The sequence below is a fragment of the Papaver somniferum genome, chromosome 2 (genome assembly GCF_003573695.1).
Source record: "Papaver somniferum cultivar HN1 chromosome 2, ASM357369v1, whole genome shotgun sequence".
Taxonomy (NCBI): domain Eukaryota; kingdom Viridiplantae; phylum Streptophyta; class Magnoliopsida; order Ranunculales; family Papaveraceae; genus Papaver; species Papaver somniferum.
The window spans coordinates 185,422,097-185,440,762 of record NC_039359.1 but is presented as its reverse complement, the minus strand read 5'-3'; the positions used below and the strand labels follow the sequence as shown (position 1 = coordinate 185,440,762).

The window sequence follows — 18,666 nt, the reverse complement described above, 5'->3', positions numbered from 1 at the left end:
AAGAACTAATATTTCAATTCAATCTCATGCAAATAATCAAATAATAATATTGCAAATAAATAGTAAAATTAGAATTATACCAATTAATGTGGAACAATGGCTTCCTCCGTCGCCTTGGCTAATGAGTTTAGCTCCTCATCCCAAAAACATAATCATAAGATGTATCCATGGCTTAATAATGTGTTTTTATTGATGAAAATGGTGTAAAAAGAAGTTTGCAACGCTGTATAAATGTTACAGCGTCACTGTTACAAAGTGGAAAAGGCTGAAAATAAACGATACAAGCCTCTGTTGTTGTAAAACAACGACAGTTGGGTGTTGAAATTAAGACTGCTGAAGAACGACGGACTCTGCGAGTCTGTTCTTCGTGTTCTTCAGGTTCTTCAATGGCAGCAGCAGCAGCAACACCAATTCTCTGTAACTTCTTTGTTTCGGCTCTCCTGGACTCCAAACTCTCTCCTAAGGGTTTCTAACCCTTCTATGACTTGAACCAACTCTTATATAGTCTTTTAATCCCCAAAAATCTCTACTGAATCCGACTTTTTCTTTTCTTTTTCTTCTCGGCGCTGTTGAGAGAATATCTCTCTCTGATCTCCCTGTACGCGTTTATGAGCTATTATATTGCCCCAAAACTCTCCCAAGACTTGAACAGGACCAAGTAGAGTTTTCTTTAGCGTAAAACTCTCCCAGAATCTCCTCAAAAAATCTTTGAAACGTAAACAGAACCATACGTGTCCTATTTGGACTCTGATTTCTTCGCCCGGCTATTCCAGCCCAATGTGATCGATCAAAACACATGTACCATCTCTGTTAAGTCCATTCACATCCAGCCCAACTGATTTTGGGGGTTGAATCTCTTTAGAAACCGTCCATTAATCGAATCCAACTCTGCCAACAAACATGCATGAAGTTTCCCGCCAAAACATTAATTTGAAAACGTGAAGAAATGTGATCTCCCCCTATCCAATTCTGGTGTCCCTTTAGCAGATGCCTGGAAATGGGTCACCCCTTATCCAAAGTGAGAGTCCGTATAATAATTTTCTCCCACGAGCGCAAAAACCACTTTTTTAGCCAATTTCGCTGCAAAAGCTTATTTCTCCAGAAATACCTACAGGGACATAAAAAGCCATAATAAGTACAAAAAATGGGTACTAACACAATATACAATTGGGCTATATTAGACACATAAATGCGTCTATCAAACACCAAATGGTTATTGCAGGTGGTATGTGTTGTTGCAGTAACTGGAGTTGATGCTACTTGAGTTAAGAAGCTGAAAATGGCTAGGTAGTTCTGGTGGGGTTTGTGATTGAGTTTAAATGACAGGCAGAGAATATGAGCTATTGAACTGGTGTTGGTGGGTAAGAAGAAATACTTACTACTATGGTGAAGGTTAAACTAGATGAATGAACCTCACTGTTATGGCTAGGCAGAGACTTGATGCTCATTGATGGTTATGGTTCAAGATGGTACTGAGATGAAGTCGATGTTGGTACAATAAGTATGAGTTGCAGCTGGAAGTGGTGTTGGTGTTGTGCAAGTGAGGATTGTTTATGGTTGTTGGATGGGGAATTGCAGAATGGATGAGCTGAGAGTTTGAGATGAAATGCAGGTTGAGTTGGATTTTCATGTTCAAGAAGTTACAGACAGTGGGTGTGAATGAAGAATATTATGCTGGTGGATGGTTGCAGGTGGAATAAGAAATGGAAGTTGCAATGGCTGAGGGACTGGTTGAATGGAGACATAAATTTAGACTGGATTGAGATTCAGGTTGGGTGGAATTCAGATTGTAGCTGAGAGGTTGTGTTGCAGTTGAATATCAGTTGTGTGTATGGAGCTACAAATTGCAGAAGCTAAAGTTATGATATGTAGCGGGTGGAAGTCATATAGAGCCATGATGGCTGGAACTGAGGATTTATCTAAATACATCTCAATTGCTTAGTTAATTCTATTCATTTGTCTGGATCGTCCCTTATACTTGTGTTCATTGGTTCTTACACGGACCTATCAATGTATGGAATGACTTATCGATGGTTGTACAATATAATGAAGATGGTTACTCCTTCAGTTAAGTAAATGGTATAGAGTTTCATCTATGGTTTGATATCGGGACAGAGCGAGGCGAAGCTGAGCCATATCAATGAAAAAAAATCCTAAGCGACGGGACGAGGCGAAGCCGAGCCACACCAAATAAAAAAATCTTAAGCATGCATCGGGACGGGGTGAGGCGAGGCCGAGCAACATTAAATAAAAAAATCCTAAGCATGTATCAGGACTGGGCGAGGCGAAGCCGAGCTATAGCAAATCAAAAATCCATTAGGACGGGGAAAGGCAAAGCCGAGCCGCACCAGATCAAAAATCATAAGCAACAGGGCGAGGCGAAGCTGAGACATACCAATGAAAAGATCTTAAGCGACGCGACAAGGCGAAGCCGAGCCACACCAAATAAAAAAATCTTAAGCACGCATCGGGACGGGGTGAGGCGAAGCCGATCCACATCAAATAAAAAATCCTAAACATGCATCGGGACGGGGCAAGGCGAAGTCGAGCTACACCAAATAAAAAGCATGCATCGAGACAGGGCGAGGCAAAGCGGTTTTCGGGTCCACCCGTTGCGTAGCACAGGCACAAAATCTAGTTTAGATTAAAGCATGGTAGCTATGAAGCAACGATACTTCAAAATCGATGACGTATCCGTATCAGACGTTTTATCAATGTCAGATACTCGGGGATACATATTGGATACCCATTTAAAGTATCATTTTTTATTAATTACGAAAATAGTAGGAGATACCCTGAGATACTTCTCGGATACTCTAAGTGGGGATACTTCCCTAAAATATAATTGGACCATATATAATTTTATCCATTCAATGAGGAGAAACATGATTGTACCCCAACATACTGAGGATTTAATATTATTCAGTAGAGATAAATTTGTTCCACTAAACGATGTTGGAGAAATTTAAGTTACAAATCTTTTAAACGAGCCAGAGATATAAACGGTGTTATTTGATGAAGACAATATTGATGAGTGATGGGCGAGCGAGATAACTTTTATTTGTTTTATTTTAATATTTCCTATAGTTTTTAAGATTTTTTTTTATGTATGTTGTTCCTTTTACTAAAAGGAATCGTTATAAAATAAAATACTTTTAATAAATACACGCACCCTTGCATATCTCGTATCCCTATTTTTTGAAAATTGAAGAATCTTCGTACCAATATCCTCGTATCAGTATTCGTGCTTCATAGCATGGTAGGTAATTAACAAATCCATTAAGAGGCTACACAAATCTGGAGTTAGTAGGTAATAATGATAGTTATTAAAAAAACTAATTTGTGTGGGCACTTTTTTCCTTAAAAATAGCATAATGCCACGAACTTGGTGAGTTAGTAGGTGGCGGTTACACGTTAACCTTTTTCTTCTTTAATTTTGGTCAAACCAAAATTCCCCGCACCTTCCATGTATTTCGCTTTCCATAGCCGATTTGACTTTAAGGAAGGTATACGTAGAATATGCCCTAAAATTTTATCCATATCTTTTTCTCTTTATCTTTCTTCCAGACTCCATCGAACATATCAGTAAACTTAGCCGCCGTCACCATTACAACCCCATTGATCGATTTAGATTCAAAACACTTGTTTAACCCTTTTTATTGATTCATATCAAAACATACATCATAGAAGGTACGAACTTTCTCCCACTTGTTTTTTTTGTTTGATTATATATTTTTTCTGCGGATTTTCATGTTCTTCATGACTTTTTAACTTTGAGGATTTTTTTTTTAATGTAATCAGGAGACAGAAAAGGGACATAGAGTACTTTCAGCGTTAAGAAGTTAAGATAGATCTAGTCGATATTCAAATATGTGTTTCTTCTATTTTTTCTATTTGGATCTATTAAGATCATTACTTGTACTGTTTGTATGTGTAATTCATTTTACGGGTAAGACAACTATTCCTCCTTTAAGATGAAGAAAACTATGGTCTCATTGTCCAAGTGCCAACTTCAACTTAGAAAATCGATTCCAAATCTGGAGCAACAACAGTTAGCATGAAGATTAGAATCAATTTTGTTGTCAAAATTTAATACTGTTTTAGTAGGTTATGTATATATTTTAATCCTCTTACAGGTACTAACTTTAATACTTCTCTTAAATTTCAGAGGCATCGTGATCGTCATGAGATTTTAAGGCCTCAAGGGGATACATTGTCAGGTTCAAGGGACAACAAAAGCTTCGAGGGCAAATGTTGCCAGTTTTAGGGGAAGACAGAATCAAGCTATACACAGAGAAAATGAAACAAATTGAGGAAGCCAACGCAAGTTTCAGGCAGCATGCTTTCAATATGGTTCTTGATCCAGCTGTTGCTCAAACTAACGAAGATCCGGAAGATGTTTATGTTGCTCCTTTTTTTTAGTTGAAGTTACATGAGTAATTCAATTAGCAGTTCAAAAGTAGTTCAATTAGCAGCCATGAGTGCAATTACTGCTTGAGATATATTGATATAATATTTTGTTTATATAGTTTTCCTTTCTAATATTATGTTCGTATTTTATATGACGAATGCAAAAAGGAATTGGTCAGGTTTATCTCTCGAAATAAAAACTAAAACAAAATTTTTTCCTCACCTAAAAAGATCTTTTGGAGACAATATGAGAATTTGTTTGCCTTTCCTTTTTGTCAAAGGCAAATATATTATTCACCAAATTTAGTATTTGCAGCAAAAATATTTATCTCTTTTATCTGTTTCATAGACAAATATAATAGTTTCTAATATTAGTTACTCTGATTCAAATTTTTTTGTTAATGAAATAATTTATGAATGGCAAAGATATTCGTCTGTAGAGGATAATTTTAAAGATGATATGTTTCGTCTCTAAAATATTTATTCGGCACACAAAAAAATTGTGTATGAAATTTTTAGTTGCGAGATAAACAAATTTGTCTATAAAATATTTCTTAACGACAAATATGTCAAACTTCAAAAAATAAATTTTGGCACAAATTTTTTTGTCTACGAAATGAATCATCGGTGACTAAATACATTAGTTAATAAAACCTAATATGGAGACCAGTTTTCATGGTTTATAAAACTCATTTTTAATGGCTCAGTTATTTGTCATAAAAATTATTTTCAAGGTCGGCAGTAACGATCATTGAAAGCTCTCTTTGAGACAAAAATACTTGTTGGGAAAGTATGAGTTAAAGATAAAATATTTTGTTGCATGAACTCATTATTGAGACAAAAATAAATTGCTATCCAAACGTTTAATGAGGAAAATCTTTTACCACCAGAAATAATTTTGATGAGGGAATTTTTCGACGTTTATTTTGAACTTTGAAGACAATTTACGCTAGTCAATGAAAGATATATACAACGACATAAAGTTTGGTGTCACCAAAATTATTTCCTGCGACCATAAATAGTTTCCATGACGATGATTAGACGACAAATTTTATTTTGTTCCAAATTTTATTTAGCAACTCAACAAGGTAGTTTCGTGACAAAACTATTTGTCCCCAAATGTGATTTTTGTTGTGGCATGAATTCATTTCATCGAACAAACCCACGGTGTATGTAAGGTAATAATCGAACATACCCATCTTTGTTTATTTGTTTTTGTGCTTAAAATAAGTTAGATTGAATGAAATCAAAATAAAATTAGGGTTTTAGTTACTTTTTGCTAGTGTTACGTCTGGGTACGTTACTAGATTTTGCAACCGTAATTTAGTTTTTGAAGAACTTACGTCTAGGTTTAGTTCAATTCAACCGTAAACTTTGATTTGCATGTTGTATTACGTCTATGTTTAGTTGAATTCCAACCGTAATTTTTAATTTTACGTCTAGGTTTAGTTTGCTGAATTTTTCTTTCGTCAACCTAGCCGTAAATTTCAATTTTACGTCCAGGTTTAGATTGATTCCAACCGTAGAAATTGGTTTTACGTCAAGATTTGGATTGATTCCAACCGTATAAATTGGTTTTACGTCCAGTTTTGGATTGATTCCAACCGTAGAATTTTATTCGCATGTAGTTTTACGTCCAGGTTCCTTTTAATTCCAACTGTAGAAATTGATTTTACGTCTAGGTTTGGATTGATTCCAACCGTAAAAAATGGTTTTACGTCCAGGTTTGAATTGATTCCAACCGTAAAAATTAATTATTATCTAATAAAATTGAATTAAATTAAAATTATCTAAAGGGTTGCTCGGTCATTACAAAATTATTTAAGATAAGAGGTTTTTGATATTACTTCTGAGTGACCCGTTTTTGTCATATTAGGTGACGCCCCTCTAATGGAATGTGACTAAAGTAAGGTTTGAAAAACGGCCGTTTTTCAAACAAAAAAACGTCCGTTATAACGCTCACGCCCATATACCGTGCCCGTGAGGCTCACCAACACGCTTACCTAAATAACACCGATAAATAGGAAAAAATGGCGTTATTTAGACCCGTTATAACCGTTTTCACACCTGTGATTACCGTTTTTCTAAAATTAATATTTCAATTTTTTTCTTCTAAATAACATTTTAACACACGTTTTTACACCGTATTTTCCGTTTTCATACCGGTTAAACCCGTTTTTAAGGAAAAAAATTTGAGTTGGAGAAATTCTTATACAATTTTTAATTTCAAACTTACAACTAAAATTTCATAAATAATCATTAAACACTTCAAATTTTATAAACTTACAATAAGTAACCTAGTGACAGTAGTGCTTGAAATTTTAAACTTAGACAAACCAACTTGTACCGGCATTTTTTTTCGACTTATTCAAGTATTTTCTGTTTTCTCGACGATTCTCAGTTGATTCCTCCTCCTCTTCCTCCGCCTCATATTGGTTGGCATAATGCATTTGGCTGTCGTAGTTAACAGTATCGTTATCTTCATAACCATAGTCTTCTTCCTCATTATCATTACGATTATCTACTTCATTATTGATATTAATATTGGAATTATACTCTTCATTAATTCCTCGGGTATCTTCTTCTGGACGATCTTCAGTGTAATGAGAATTGTATATGGGATTTTCATTTTCATGACCTTGTGTATTGTCTCCAAATGTTAGGTTACCAAAGTCATAAACAAAGTTACTCACTGGAAACCTTTGATATGAGATTTCAACTTCTGGATCATGCCATTCGTATGGTGGAGGGAGAGGCTCTGGATTATTAGCTGCTTCCTCTTCCAATTCATTTAACCAATGTTCTTCCTAAGGTAAAACTGGTGTTTCATCATCCCCTGCTATCCAATCAAGCATATTTTCATCTGTCAACAGGCTATGAACATCGTGGACATCGATGTTATGTCGCTTTGCTTTACCTTGAACTCTTTGCTGCTCCAATCTTAAATTGTACTGAACATATACCAAATCGTTTATTCTTGACGAAACTAAAGGGTTGCGTAGTTTGGTGTGAATTCTTTCAAACACACTCCAATTCCTCTCGGATCCAGACGATGTGTTTGTCTGGCTTAGTATCTTTACCGCGATCCTCTGGAGTGATGGAAACTGAGCACCGTATGACAACCACCAGCTTACAGGATCACCTTGCAGAGCAGCCAATCTTGCTGATGGTGATGCAAATTGGCCTTGCATCATTGATAGACGCATTTATGTGTCTAATATAGCCCAATTGTATATTGTGTTAGTACCCATTTTTGTACTTATTATGGTTTTTTATGTCCCTGTAGGTATTTCTGGAGAAATAAGCTTTTGCGGCGAAATTGGCTAAAAAAATGGTTTTTGCGCTCGTGGGAGAAAATCACTATACGGACCCTCGATTTTGGATAAGGGGTAACCTAATTACTAAGGGGTGACCCATTTCCAGGCAGCTGCTAAAGGGACACCGGAGATGGATAGGGGGACACCCTTCTTCACGTTTAAAACAGAATTTTGGCGGGAAAGGACTTTGCAGCGGAACTGATATTAGGGTTCGATTTTATGGACGAATTAGAAGTAGATTCAATTGATGGATTTGTTACGAATGGGCTATAATTAACTAAACATGCCTGGTGAGGTTGCTGGACGGTATCAAATTTGGCTAGGAGCCGAGTTTGGAAGTAAACATGACGTTGAGTTATTATCGGCTTTTCTGGAGAAAATAATCAAGGAAGTTACGTGTGAAAGTGCAGTCAATATTCTCCTAATATTCATACACATCAATATGGAAAGTTAAGAGTAACTCAGCGCGTAAGGAAGAGGAAAAATAGCAGATATTCGTGACCTGTAGTTGAAGAGAAGACCGAGACTTGAGGGAAAGGAAAAAGGGAGATAAACTCAGATTTAAGCGAGTTATTTGGATCTGTGAAGTATATAAGAGGTGGAGAGAGGTGAGAGAAGGGGGTCGAGAGTTTGGGGAGGTTTGGAGGAGAGCAGAGAGGCGCAGGAGGAGTTGCAGAGAAGTTACCTGCTGCTGCTGCTGCCATTAACACGCCTGAAGAACACGAAGAACGGACTCGCAGCAGCAGTCGTTCCTCAACAGCGAAATCGACTGTCGTCTGTGGGTCGTAGTTCTTCAACGACAACAGCACCTCAGCTCTGTCGTTGATTCTGGACGCCTTCTGTGGGTCGCAGAGTTCTGTTTTACATCAATTTCTTGTATTTCTCTTCATTGTATAACACTTTTGAGCATCAATGAAATATTTTGAGAGCATTTTTACTATGATGAGTTAAACCCCAACACTGGGGCGACGGAGGAGGCCGAGCTTCATAAATGGGTAATTTTATTAATTCTTTTTAAGACTTTTGCATTAAAAATTAAGTGAAATATGATTTGATTAAATTGGGTGTTATTTGATTAGATGGGTCATGCTTAGCTTAGGTGATTTGATGTTCCATGCTTAACATTTACAACCAATGTTTTGAGAATCGACTTTGGCAAAATAAGAGTCCATATATGTTTTGAGCTATTATTGTTGAGAATAAATCATTAAGCCTTATGTTATGAAGATTGGCCGAATCATTAGTCCCAGTACCTCTCTACCAATTTGTCAATATTTGTATATATATTTTTAAATCTAAAAATCCATTACCTTCACAAGTTCGAGTTTGAACGATACCCCTTATCATCATTCCTACAACCACGAAAAATCTATTATCAATCATTTGCATTCTTCCCGCCTAAAAATATCAAAAACTGTGAATAGAAATTCATATAATTACGAAATTAATTGTTAATAAAAATTCACACCTCTAGCATGCATGTCGCTTGTTCTTGAGGGCTACTAATCATTTTTGATATAACTTCACTGAGACAAATTTGGGGCTGAGAAATTTCATTGTTGATGAGATTGGCTGCTGGGTTGTAGATATAATATGGATTCAGAAAATGCGCTGCAGCATGAAGAGGAGAACTCAACTGATCTTTCCATCGTCGGTTAATCACACCTACAATAGAATTATTTCGAGTTTTACCCAAACCCTTTCTATAGTTTCCACACATGTAGCAAGTGCATGAAACAAATAACCCATGGTAGGTTTATCTGAATCCAAGAAACGGATCATTTTCAATAAAGGACCAACCATCATGCATGCATTTTGGCATGTGTGCCAAAACATCTCATTCAAAATAATGTTTTTCACATCTTTAGCCGTACGAGTTTTTCCTTCTGGCGAGTTCACAAATTCTTGGTCTACAAAAAGACTCTATATTGCATTACGTTGATCAATGATACTTTTGATTGCGATAAAATTTGTCGCAAACCTTGTTAAGCCAGGGCGCAATAGATTGCGTCCCCTAGAATGTTGTCTGAATCTAGCAAGAACCCAACCATGATTATAAATAAATTTACTGATTTTTCTAGCTTCTGAAATCACACCTTTAACAAAGGGGAACTTTTCAGTATCTTCCAACATTAAATCCAACACATGAGCTGCACAAGGTACCCAAAAAAATGTACCATACTCTATGGCCAATCTCATACCTATTAAAACAAAATGAGAAATGAATTAATAATACATAAAAATAAACAACTGTAATTAAATTAAGTTGTAATAGTTACCCGCGGCTTTGAATTGGGATCCTTGATCAGTTACTATTTGAACAATATTTGTCGGACCAATATATTCTATAACCGGTCTGAACAAACTCATCAAATACTCTGCTGTCAACCGATTATGCTCGATGTCAACGCTTTTCAAAAATGCTGTCCCATGGCCACTGTAAACTAAGAAGTTTACAATCGTATGGTTATTTTTGTTTTTCCAACCATCTGACATGAGTGTACACCCATACTCTCTCCAATAATTTCGTTGGACCGACACCACATCCTTCTGAATCCTTTGTTTTTCCTGCCTTAATAATGGGTTCGACAACTTATAGGAAGACGGAGCTCTGTATGATTTTCCGAAATTTGCAACTGCATTGAATGCCTCGTGGTACTGAGTTGAGTTGGCCATATTGAAGGGAATATCATTAGCATAGAAAAACGTCCAACAGAAGAATCAACTTTTTCCCGGCATGTTTTACTTCTCCCAAAATTCGCCATGCTAGGTTGAGAATCCCTATTAGTATTATATTGTCCTCCCATATCTACATACATCCTAGGTGCTTGGTGTGGTGTACGCATTGAAGAACTAGGTATGTCCATAGAGGCCTGTGGACGCTGTGATGTCCTTTTCCGGCATTAGTATTCTTACTTTTTCGTCCAAAAAGGTTCTTCAACTTCGATAACCCGCCCATTTTCTTTTGTGTTACCGGCGCTTGTTCTTCTTCATCTATATCATGCACAGGGTTCCACGGTTCATTTTCATACATATCTTGAATTTCTGTATCTTCATATTCAGTTTCTGGTACTCGTTGCCGTTTTGCTTTGTTTCTGTCTTGCACCCATACTTTTGCTAAATTTTTAATCTCAGGTGGCACATGCATGCAGGGAGTAATTGTACCTCTTTGTTGTGCCAAATGCATTTTGAAACGCGAAATTCCCGCAGACACTTCTTTTTCACAAAAATTACACTTCAACTTTTTACCATCACTCATTACAGTACAATATGCATGAAAAACATCTCGTTTTGCAGATGTTGATCCTTCCATTATATTCTGTAAGTAGGAAATTTCACATAGCAATAAGTGACATATATCAATTCATCATGCCATTTTTTTTTATAAAGAAACAATGATTTTTTACGTGTCAACTGATTCAAGTTGATGGACTATTTAATTATGAATATTAACATTTATTAAAACATTTCTTAAATAAATGATAATAAAATGAACCAAAAATCTATATTTCTTAAAACATTTCTTAGATAAAAATGAAACATTTATTAAGTAAATATACGTTAATAGAATGAAACATTTCTTCACTTAACATTTCTTAAATATTTCTCAAACATCATGAAAGAAAAAAACATCGATATTTCTCAAACATCTATATTCACTACTCTAACATCATGAAAGAAAAAAACGATAATAAATAAATTAATAACGTATTAATAAATTATATCTTTAATTGAATGAAAAATCTACAAAAAATAATTAATATTACCTCTTAAACTTGTATTTGAGAAATTCAAAATGTAAAGCATTCCTTTGAGCAAGAAGCAGAGAACCAGAGGTATTGATTTCATTTCAATTCTCTTCTTGTCCTTTTAAAGCATTCCTTTGGGCAAGAAGACATAATAGCTAGCAAATCGAAATATTCTTGAAACATTTGGAATCTCGTTGCATGCGTATATAAGCACAGGCTAGCTATGTCTTTGATCATGAAACCAACTACTCTTTTTACTTTTTTTTTTTTGTTTTATTTCTTTAACTTTTGAGTCTGAACTCTAAAGTACAGACCACATGTAGCATATACTGTACACACCTCCAAATGAAAAAGAAAAAGATAAATCGACTCCCTGACTTCCCTCTCTCACTCTCTTTTTCTCTAGCTAGTCTCTGACTCTCTTCCTGTTGCATTCCTTGTTGGTTAGTCTTGTAGCAAGTAGCTAAGAGCCTAGGAGTATTATTTGACAACAAAGTTTTGACTGCTTTTGAATCCGAATATGCATTATTGAAATATTGGGGAATGCATTGAACTATTCGAGTGACAACTTGAACATATCAAGTGGATAGTGATAGTATGCGTGTATAAATATTGTCGGTAGACGATAACTACAATGCATTGTTATAAGTCATAGACTTAGGGTTGTGAATTTTACTAGATATCCATAAATTTGTATGTTAAAAACCCATAAACAAATAAATAAAAAATCAAATAAATAAATTAAACCAAAAAAATGAAAAAACGTAGTAACAACGTTATTTAGACCCGTTGTAACCGTTTTCACAGCTGTAATTACCGTTACATAGGAAATTCAGATCACAAATTATTTATTTTTCTTATTTAACCGTTATCACACCCGTTATTTTAAAAAAACGTCAAAAAAACGCGTTTTATTCCTATATAACGCGTTTTTGACCCAAAACGTACTCACATCCGTCAAAACACGTTATAACGGTCACGCCTAGTACCTGTGACCTGGGCCGTGACCCGTTTTTGGAACCTTGGACTAACGAGATAAACCGAATATGTTTGAAGAAAAGGATAAGGTGTCTCATGTCTGTATCATAATTAAAAATTCACCAAATATATATTTTTTTATATATAGCCTAATTAATTCAACTAGTGAAACGGTGTCGCCACGTCACATAACCCAAGAAACAGAGAAAAAGAAAAAGGTCTTTCACCTCTCTATTCGTCTCCCCTTTCTCTCCTAGGATCTTCAAAATTTCAGGCACCGAGCCTATTGGATCACATTCAAAGAGATCGATCCATGAAGTTTGTTCGATTGCTTGAAATTTGATCATCTAGGGATTTTGATATGCAGAAAATTGATCTGATAAAGAAATGGAAGAAATATATAAAGAATTGATGGATTTGAAACCAGTTGTGGTTGAAACATTAGTCGACATTATGCTATGCGCAGTACCAATATGGGTAGCAGTTATGATAGGATTGGTAATTGGTTGGTCATGGAGACCACGTTGGACTGGTTTATTGTTTTTAGGTTTAAGAAGTAAATTTCGTTTCATTTGGACTACTGTTCCTCCTGGTTTTGGTGCTCGTCGTCTTTGGTTTGCTTTTACTGCATTTTCTGCATTTTCTGTTGCTAGAAAGCTTTGGTTTAATTTTAAAGGGAAAGGAGAAAGAGGAGGAGATGAAAAATCGGTTGGTTCTGAATCCGGTGAATCTTTGACTTTGTCCGGGGATCCTAGTCAAAATAGCAATTTGAGGAGGTTAGTATTGATAATTGCTCCTTGTTTATGTTTGAATTTTAGATGTTGGGTGTAAATGTTTTTTTGAATTGTTTGATGAATTTGAATATGAGAAATTACATATAATCACTTTTATGTTTATGGAATGGATAGAAAACTTTAGAGTTTATAGTAAGACAGTCTCTTGGGGCCAACTTTTTAGAAATGTTGTAAGAGAAATGTAATCTGGATAAATTTCTGAAAGAGTGAAATGAACCAAATGTGAAAGATGTGAATCGATTATCTGTCAATGTACTTTAAGGGGGTTTGCAGATGGCGATTATATAAGCTCCCAGTATTCGTATGATGTAGAACCACGCAGACTCTTATCTAGTGTGTATCATTTTGTAAGAATTGAGATTGGTGTTGGGTATTGGATCTGCATAACTAGATGAAGATCAGCTCGTTAAACACGATATTTTAAGTATTAAACATAATTGGCATTTTACTATTTGCTGATATTCAGTTTATGCATACTATCACATGTGCTACAATCAGTTAAACAACAGGTGAATAGAGTAACAGGACGTATCCTTAGTTGTTATAGATGTAGAGAATAGATTAAACAAAAGATATCTTGTTTACTAGGTTTTTAGCTGATTAAACCTTCAAATTCTATTCCCCCATTATCTTTTTGAGGGAAAAAAATGGTTGTCATTAAATTCGGTTACGTGGGAGTTCTTGTCATACTTTTTCTTCTCATTATACTTCTGATCGTCCATCATAAGTTGAAATACAGAACCTTTATTTGATGTTACTTACTAAAAATGCCATCTTATTATGTACTTGAGATACTTAAGTACAGCATATCATACACCTCGGAACAAGCCTTAATTAGGGTAGAACTGCTGCTGTCTTTATTACACTAAACATTGTTTCTTGCCATTTGCTAAACCATAAATAAGCTAACATACATGACTGTTATTGTCTTCTTTTGAGATATAGTATTTAACTTAGGTTTCATATAATATTGGAATAAATGGTTGTTGTGGACACTTAAACTATTATACTGCAGTGAATCGTTAGTGGAGGAGAATGATGTCGTCACAGAGAAGGATGTCGAGCACTTGCGACATCTTCTTGAAGGTAAACTCGGGGATGCAGCATGGCAGAGTTTGATGGAACGCACCAATCCAAATATGGCTTACCAAGCATGGCGATACGAGCCAGAGGTAAATGCTGGTCGGTGTATGACTCATTTTTTTCTTTCTATATTTTTATTGTTGAAGTGTAACTGCTCATGATTAGCTTTGCATCCATTGTTCACATTTATTCTACTCGCCGACTCATTATTAGCAGTTTAGTACCACTTCCAGTGTTGAACTGCTCCTGTTAATCTATCATTTGTCACTAGAGTAGTAATGGAGTACTCTCTTGAGCTTTCTGTTTCATGGTACACATTAAAACAGAAAACACAATTCGCTATACCTCACCACATAGTGGTCTAGGTGGTGTGAATCTCTGGAAGCAACGTGGCTGTGGCGTGATTGTTGTGAGTCTTCTTTCCTGAAATTATTGGGTAAATGTTGAGCTTAGGCTGGTGAACAATAGAGAAGCTGTTCTGATAGGATTTCTTGGGGCCACATGCAATGGTTGGGAGGGTATTGTAGGAGAGCAGGTCATTGGTTGTTTTTGCGAGGTATTCGATATTGAGGGGACGAGCGTCGGGGATTTTAGATTGTTCAACCATTTAAAGGAAGGAGGAAAGACTATTAAATATTTGGGGAGGAAACAGAATATGGTGCAACTTAAAAGACTGGTAGCTAGTGACTAGGATTGAAGTTCGAGGGAGTAGATGAATGCAGCGATTAATCTAGTCTTCTTGAGAGGATTGATAATGTTATTAGCAGACCTTCTTCCTTTATACTGAGAATTTACTGAATGTATGGAACTCCTGAACAAATATTACTAGCAATAGGTAGATTTTAGTTTAAGATATACAAAATGGACAGGAAGAAATGATACTTGAAAAACTACTCATTTTTACTCGTACACAATGGGTAAGAACATAATGGGCATTGACTTTTTATGTTTCGTTGAACTCGCTAAGCTGTACTTTTGCTGGTTATTGACAATGATGCACTTTGGTTGAATTTTGATTCATCATGAGAAAATAACTGTAGACCCTCTCTCACTTCTGTACTTGACAATTCGATTTATGACATTAGTATCTGATATTCTTTTCCTGTTTATTAGGCAGGTCCCACAGTTTACCGTAGTAGAACTGTATACGAGGATGCGACTCCGGAACTGGTTAGAGATTTTTTCTGGGATGATGAATTCCGTCCCAAATGGGACCATATGCTATCTTATGTTGAGATATTGGAAGAGCGCCCTCTGACAGGAACAAGTATTGTACACTGGATTAAAAAGGTTTGTGGAAAGTATCGCTGCGATTTTTTATCAGAATGTTTCTTCTCTCTCACCTTTTGCCATGGTTTTGTTGGTCAAATAACTTGATTTGATAATCTTTCATTTGCAGTTCCCGTTTTTCTGTAGTGATCGAGAGTATATTATTGGTCGACGAATATGGGAGTCCGGAAGGACATATTACTGTGTAACCAAGGTATGGACGATTTCGTTTAATAAGAACTCATTGCTACTGTCTATGTTTACTGGTTCTTTTGTAACACCATCCCTTACTTAACATGCTAACTTTGAATTGATAAAGAGAAAACATGGTAGCTTTGAATTTCTGGCTGCATAGCAGATGTCCTGGTCCAACCCATTTCTTGAACCTACCAATAGTATATACGGAAGTTCTGATATTCCCTGCCTTGAACATGGAAGCAAAGAGACATCGTATCAGTATGTTACTGCTGTTTCCTGATACAAAAACTATTCTCCCAATCAGAAATTGAATGTAAAAAATTACTAGGCAACATTAAAGAATTTCCCACCTTCTCTTATTCTACGGTCCCACTCTTGTTTGCTTGTGATTACATGCTCCGTTGCTTTCAGGGTGTGCCATATCGATCTTTACCTAAGCGTGACAAACCCAGGCGTGTAGATCTTTATTTCTCAAGCTGGATCATCAGGGCAGGTAAGTTTTTTTCCCTTGCCTTAAAAAATCTTCCCCATTTTTTCTTGACAACTAACTGCATCTTGGCCTCTTTCATTTTTCTACAGTGGAATCCCGGAAAGGAGATGGGCAATTTACTGCTTGTGAAGTATCTCTAGTCCATTACGAAGACATGGGAATTCCAAAAGATGTTGCAAAGTTGGGAGTTCGTCATGGAATGTGGGGAACTGTCAAGAAAATACATTCTGGCATGAGAACATACCAGCTTGCGAGAAAGTCTGAGACGGCATTATCACGAAGTGCCTTGTTGGCGCGGATCACTACCAAGATCCCTAGTCATGGCAATCTGGAATCTTTGAACCAAGTTTCTGAAGATGGTGAGAATGATCAAACTGAAATGTCGCATACTAAAATGGATAATGGTGTGGATTGGAGATGGGTAGTTGTTGGTGGAACCGTGGCTCTGGTTTGTGGAATACAAACAGGTGTGATTGGAAAAGCTTTGTTATTCGGAGCTGCTCGCAGACTTGCAAGGAGGTAAGCTATCTTAAGCTATCTTCATTTGTAACTGGATGAAAAATATAAATGGTGTATTCTTCTAGCCTTCTTGTCCGGAACCCACACTGTTATTTGCGTAGGTAGTATATACACACTACATGTGAAATATGTGTGTTTTGTTAAAAATAGTCAAACATAATTTGAAACACTTGAGAAACATATATATATATATATATATATAGGGGAGGGATTGGGGTATCGGTTGCCATCAGAGTGCGATATTTACCAAGTGTTTCTCAAGTGTTTCTAAGTGCCACACTCAAGTGTTTCTCAGGGTTACAGTTGAAACACTTGAGAAACACATATATATATATATATATATATATATATATATATATATATATATATATATATATATATATTTAGGGGAGGGATTGGCGTATCGGTTGCCATCAGAGTGCCATATTTACTAAGTAAGCTCCTCAAACGTCGTGAAGTGGAAGAGTTGGTAACAACTTGCTATAGCAACAAAAAGAAGAAAAAGTCTATTCCTAAATTCATATATTTTTCTTATTATTATCTCTACTGGACCTACCGAAGTATCATTTGGGTAAGAGTACTGGGAAAGCTTTTGGTGGTGGTTAATCACATTAGACATCCGAAAATACTGAAGGCATCAATAGGATTCCACGATATCAAATGGTATTGCCGAAAATATTATAATTAAAATAACTCTTAGGGCTGCTACCAAATTTAGGGGATTGTAGGGTGAAGGATTTATTAGCATTTGAGGGGTTGTTAGTCATGTCTCCGTAAATTGGCAACACGAATGAAATAAATCTCAACATGAACCATTAAATTGAAGAGTCTGTAGTGAGATGTGGAAGGCAAAGCTTTTAATGGCTCCGTACCCATTGCCAGCTCATTCCGGCCACATGTTGGGGACAAAGCAAACCCCAATTTTTGTAAACAGGCAAGGTAGACTGCCATGTTGCATTCATCAGTTCTTCTTGGTTCTTCATGATGAGGTTCAGTAGTAGGCTGGACCAGAACTCTTTTAATCTAATACCTTATAAATTGAAACAGATGGATCACATGCAAGTGTTCATAGTGGAGGGCCGGCCACTGAGCAACAAAGTATGATCTAACTACGGTCAAATGCTTGGAATCAAAATTAGCAAATTGCACATAAGTTGTTTCGGTATCCGGACTTTATCAGTTGATTTGTATTTACAGTTCTTAAATAGTTTGGTTTAGATAACTCCCTTCCCCAAATGCCGACTAGTTCTGTTAGGAAATTTCATCTCCGAGTGTATTAAATTGCTTTATCCCAACAGTTACTTCACATGTGACCAAACTAGGGCCAAATGAATGGAACCAAACTTAGCAAATTCCCACTAATTCAGTTAGCAATTGTCATTGTCCAGGGTTGTCTATAGTTTCAACTTGGTTTAATTTCTACGCCCAGATTTATTTATTTTTCTACTACTCCCCCGGTTCAAAAAGATAGGTGTTAGATGGTGGTTTTTAGTTTAGGGCGAAAACAGTAATACTCTATTTTCCGTGTCTTCATTTTGCAAAATATTTGAGCAACGTGATAAAACCTAGTGAGTGCCTATGTCTTTCTTGCTACATGTATATGACTATATTTATGAACTTCGTCCGGTTGAATTCAGAAAATATACATATGCATGTACAAATTATATTTATTACTCAATACCTACGTGTATGAAAATTATCAGAATAATACTGGTGCATATTGCAATATTCCCATGTATTCTATAATTTTATTGTATTAGAACTCAAGCTCCTGGATGAATTGTTCACTAATGTAGAGCATGCTGAGTATCTATGCAATGCTATGTTCCCAGCTGAATTCTTAATACTGACATTAAATT

The 18,666-nt window shown here is 36.0% G+C and overlaps 1 protein-coding gene, 1 long non-coding RNA gene and 1 pseudogene across 2 annotated transcripts; 2 read left to right on the top strand and 1 right to left on the bottom strand.

The window, feature by feature from the left end:
• Positions 1-18,666, bottom strand: part of LOC113352498 — a 134,097-nt pseudogene that overhangs the window by 5,121 nt on the left and 110,310 nt on the right.
• Positions 3,549-4,588, top strand: LOC113349991. Its single transcript, XR_003360531.1, has 2 exons — positions 3,549-3,690; positions 3,802-4,588. It is a non-coding gene; the product is annotated as an uncharacterized LOC113349991 (long non-coding RNA).
• Positions 12,842-16,986, top strand: LOC113349990. The gene is made up of 6 exons (XM_026594043.1): positions 12,842-13,230; positions 14,264-14,420; positions 15,445-15,621; positions 15,731-15,814; positions 16,210-16,291; positions 16,378-16,986. The coding sequence occupies exons 1-6, from the start codon at positions 12,842-12,844 to the stop codon at positions 16,809-16,811; spliced, it is 1,323 nt and encodes a 440-aa protein (XP_026449828.1). The 3' UTR covers positions 16,812-16,986.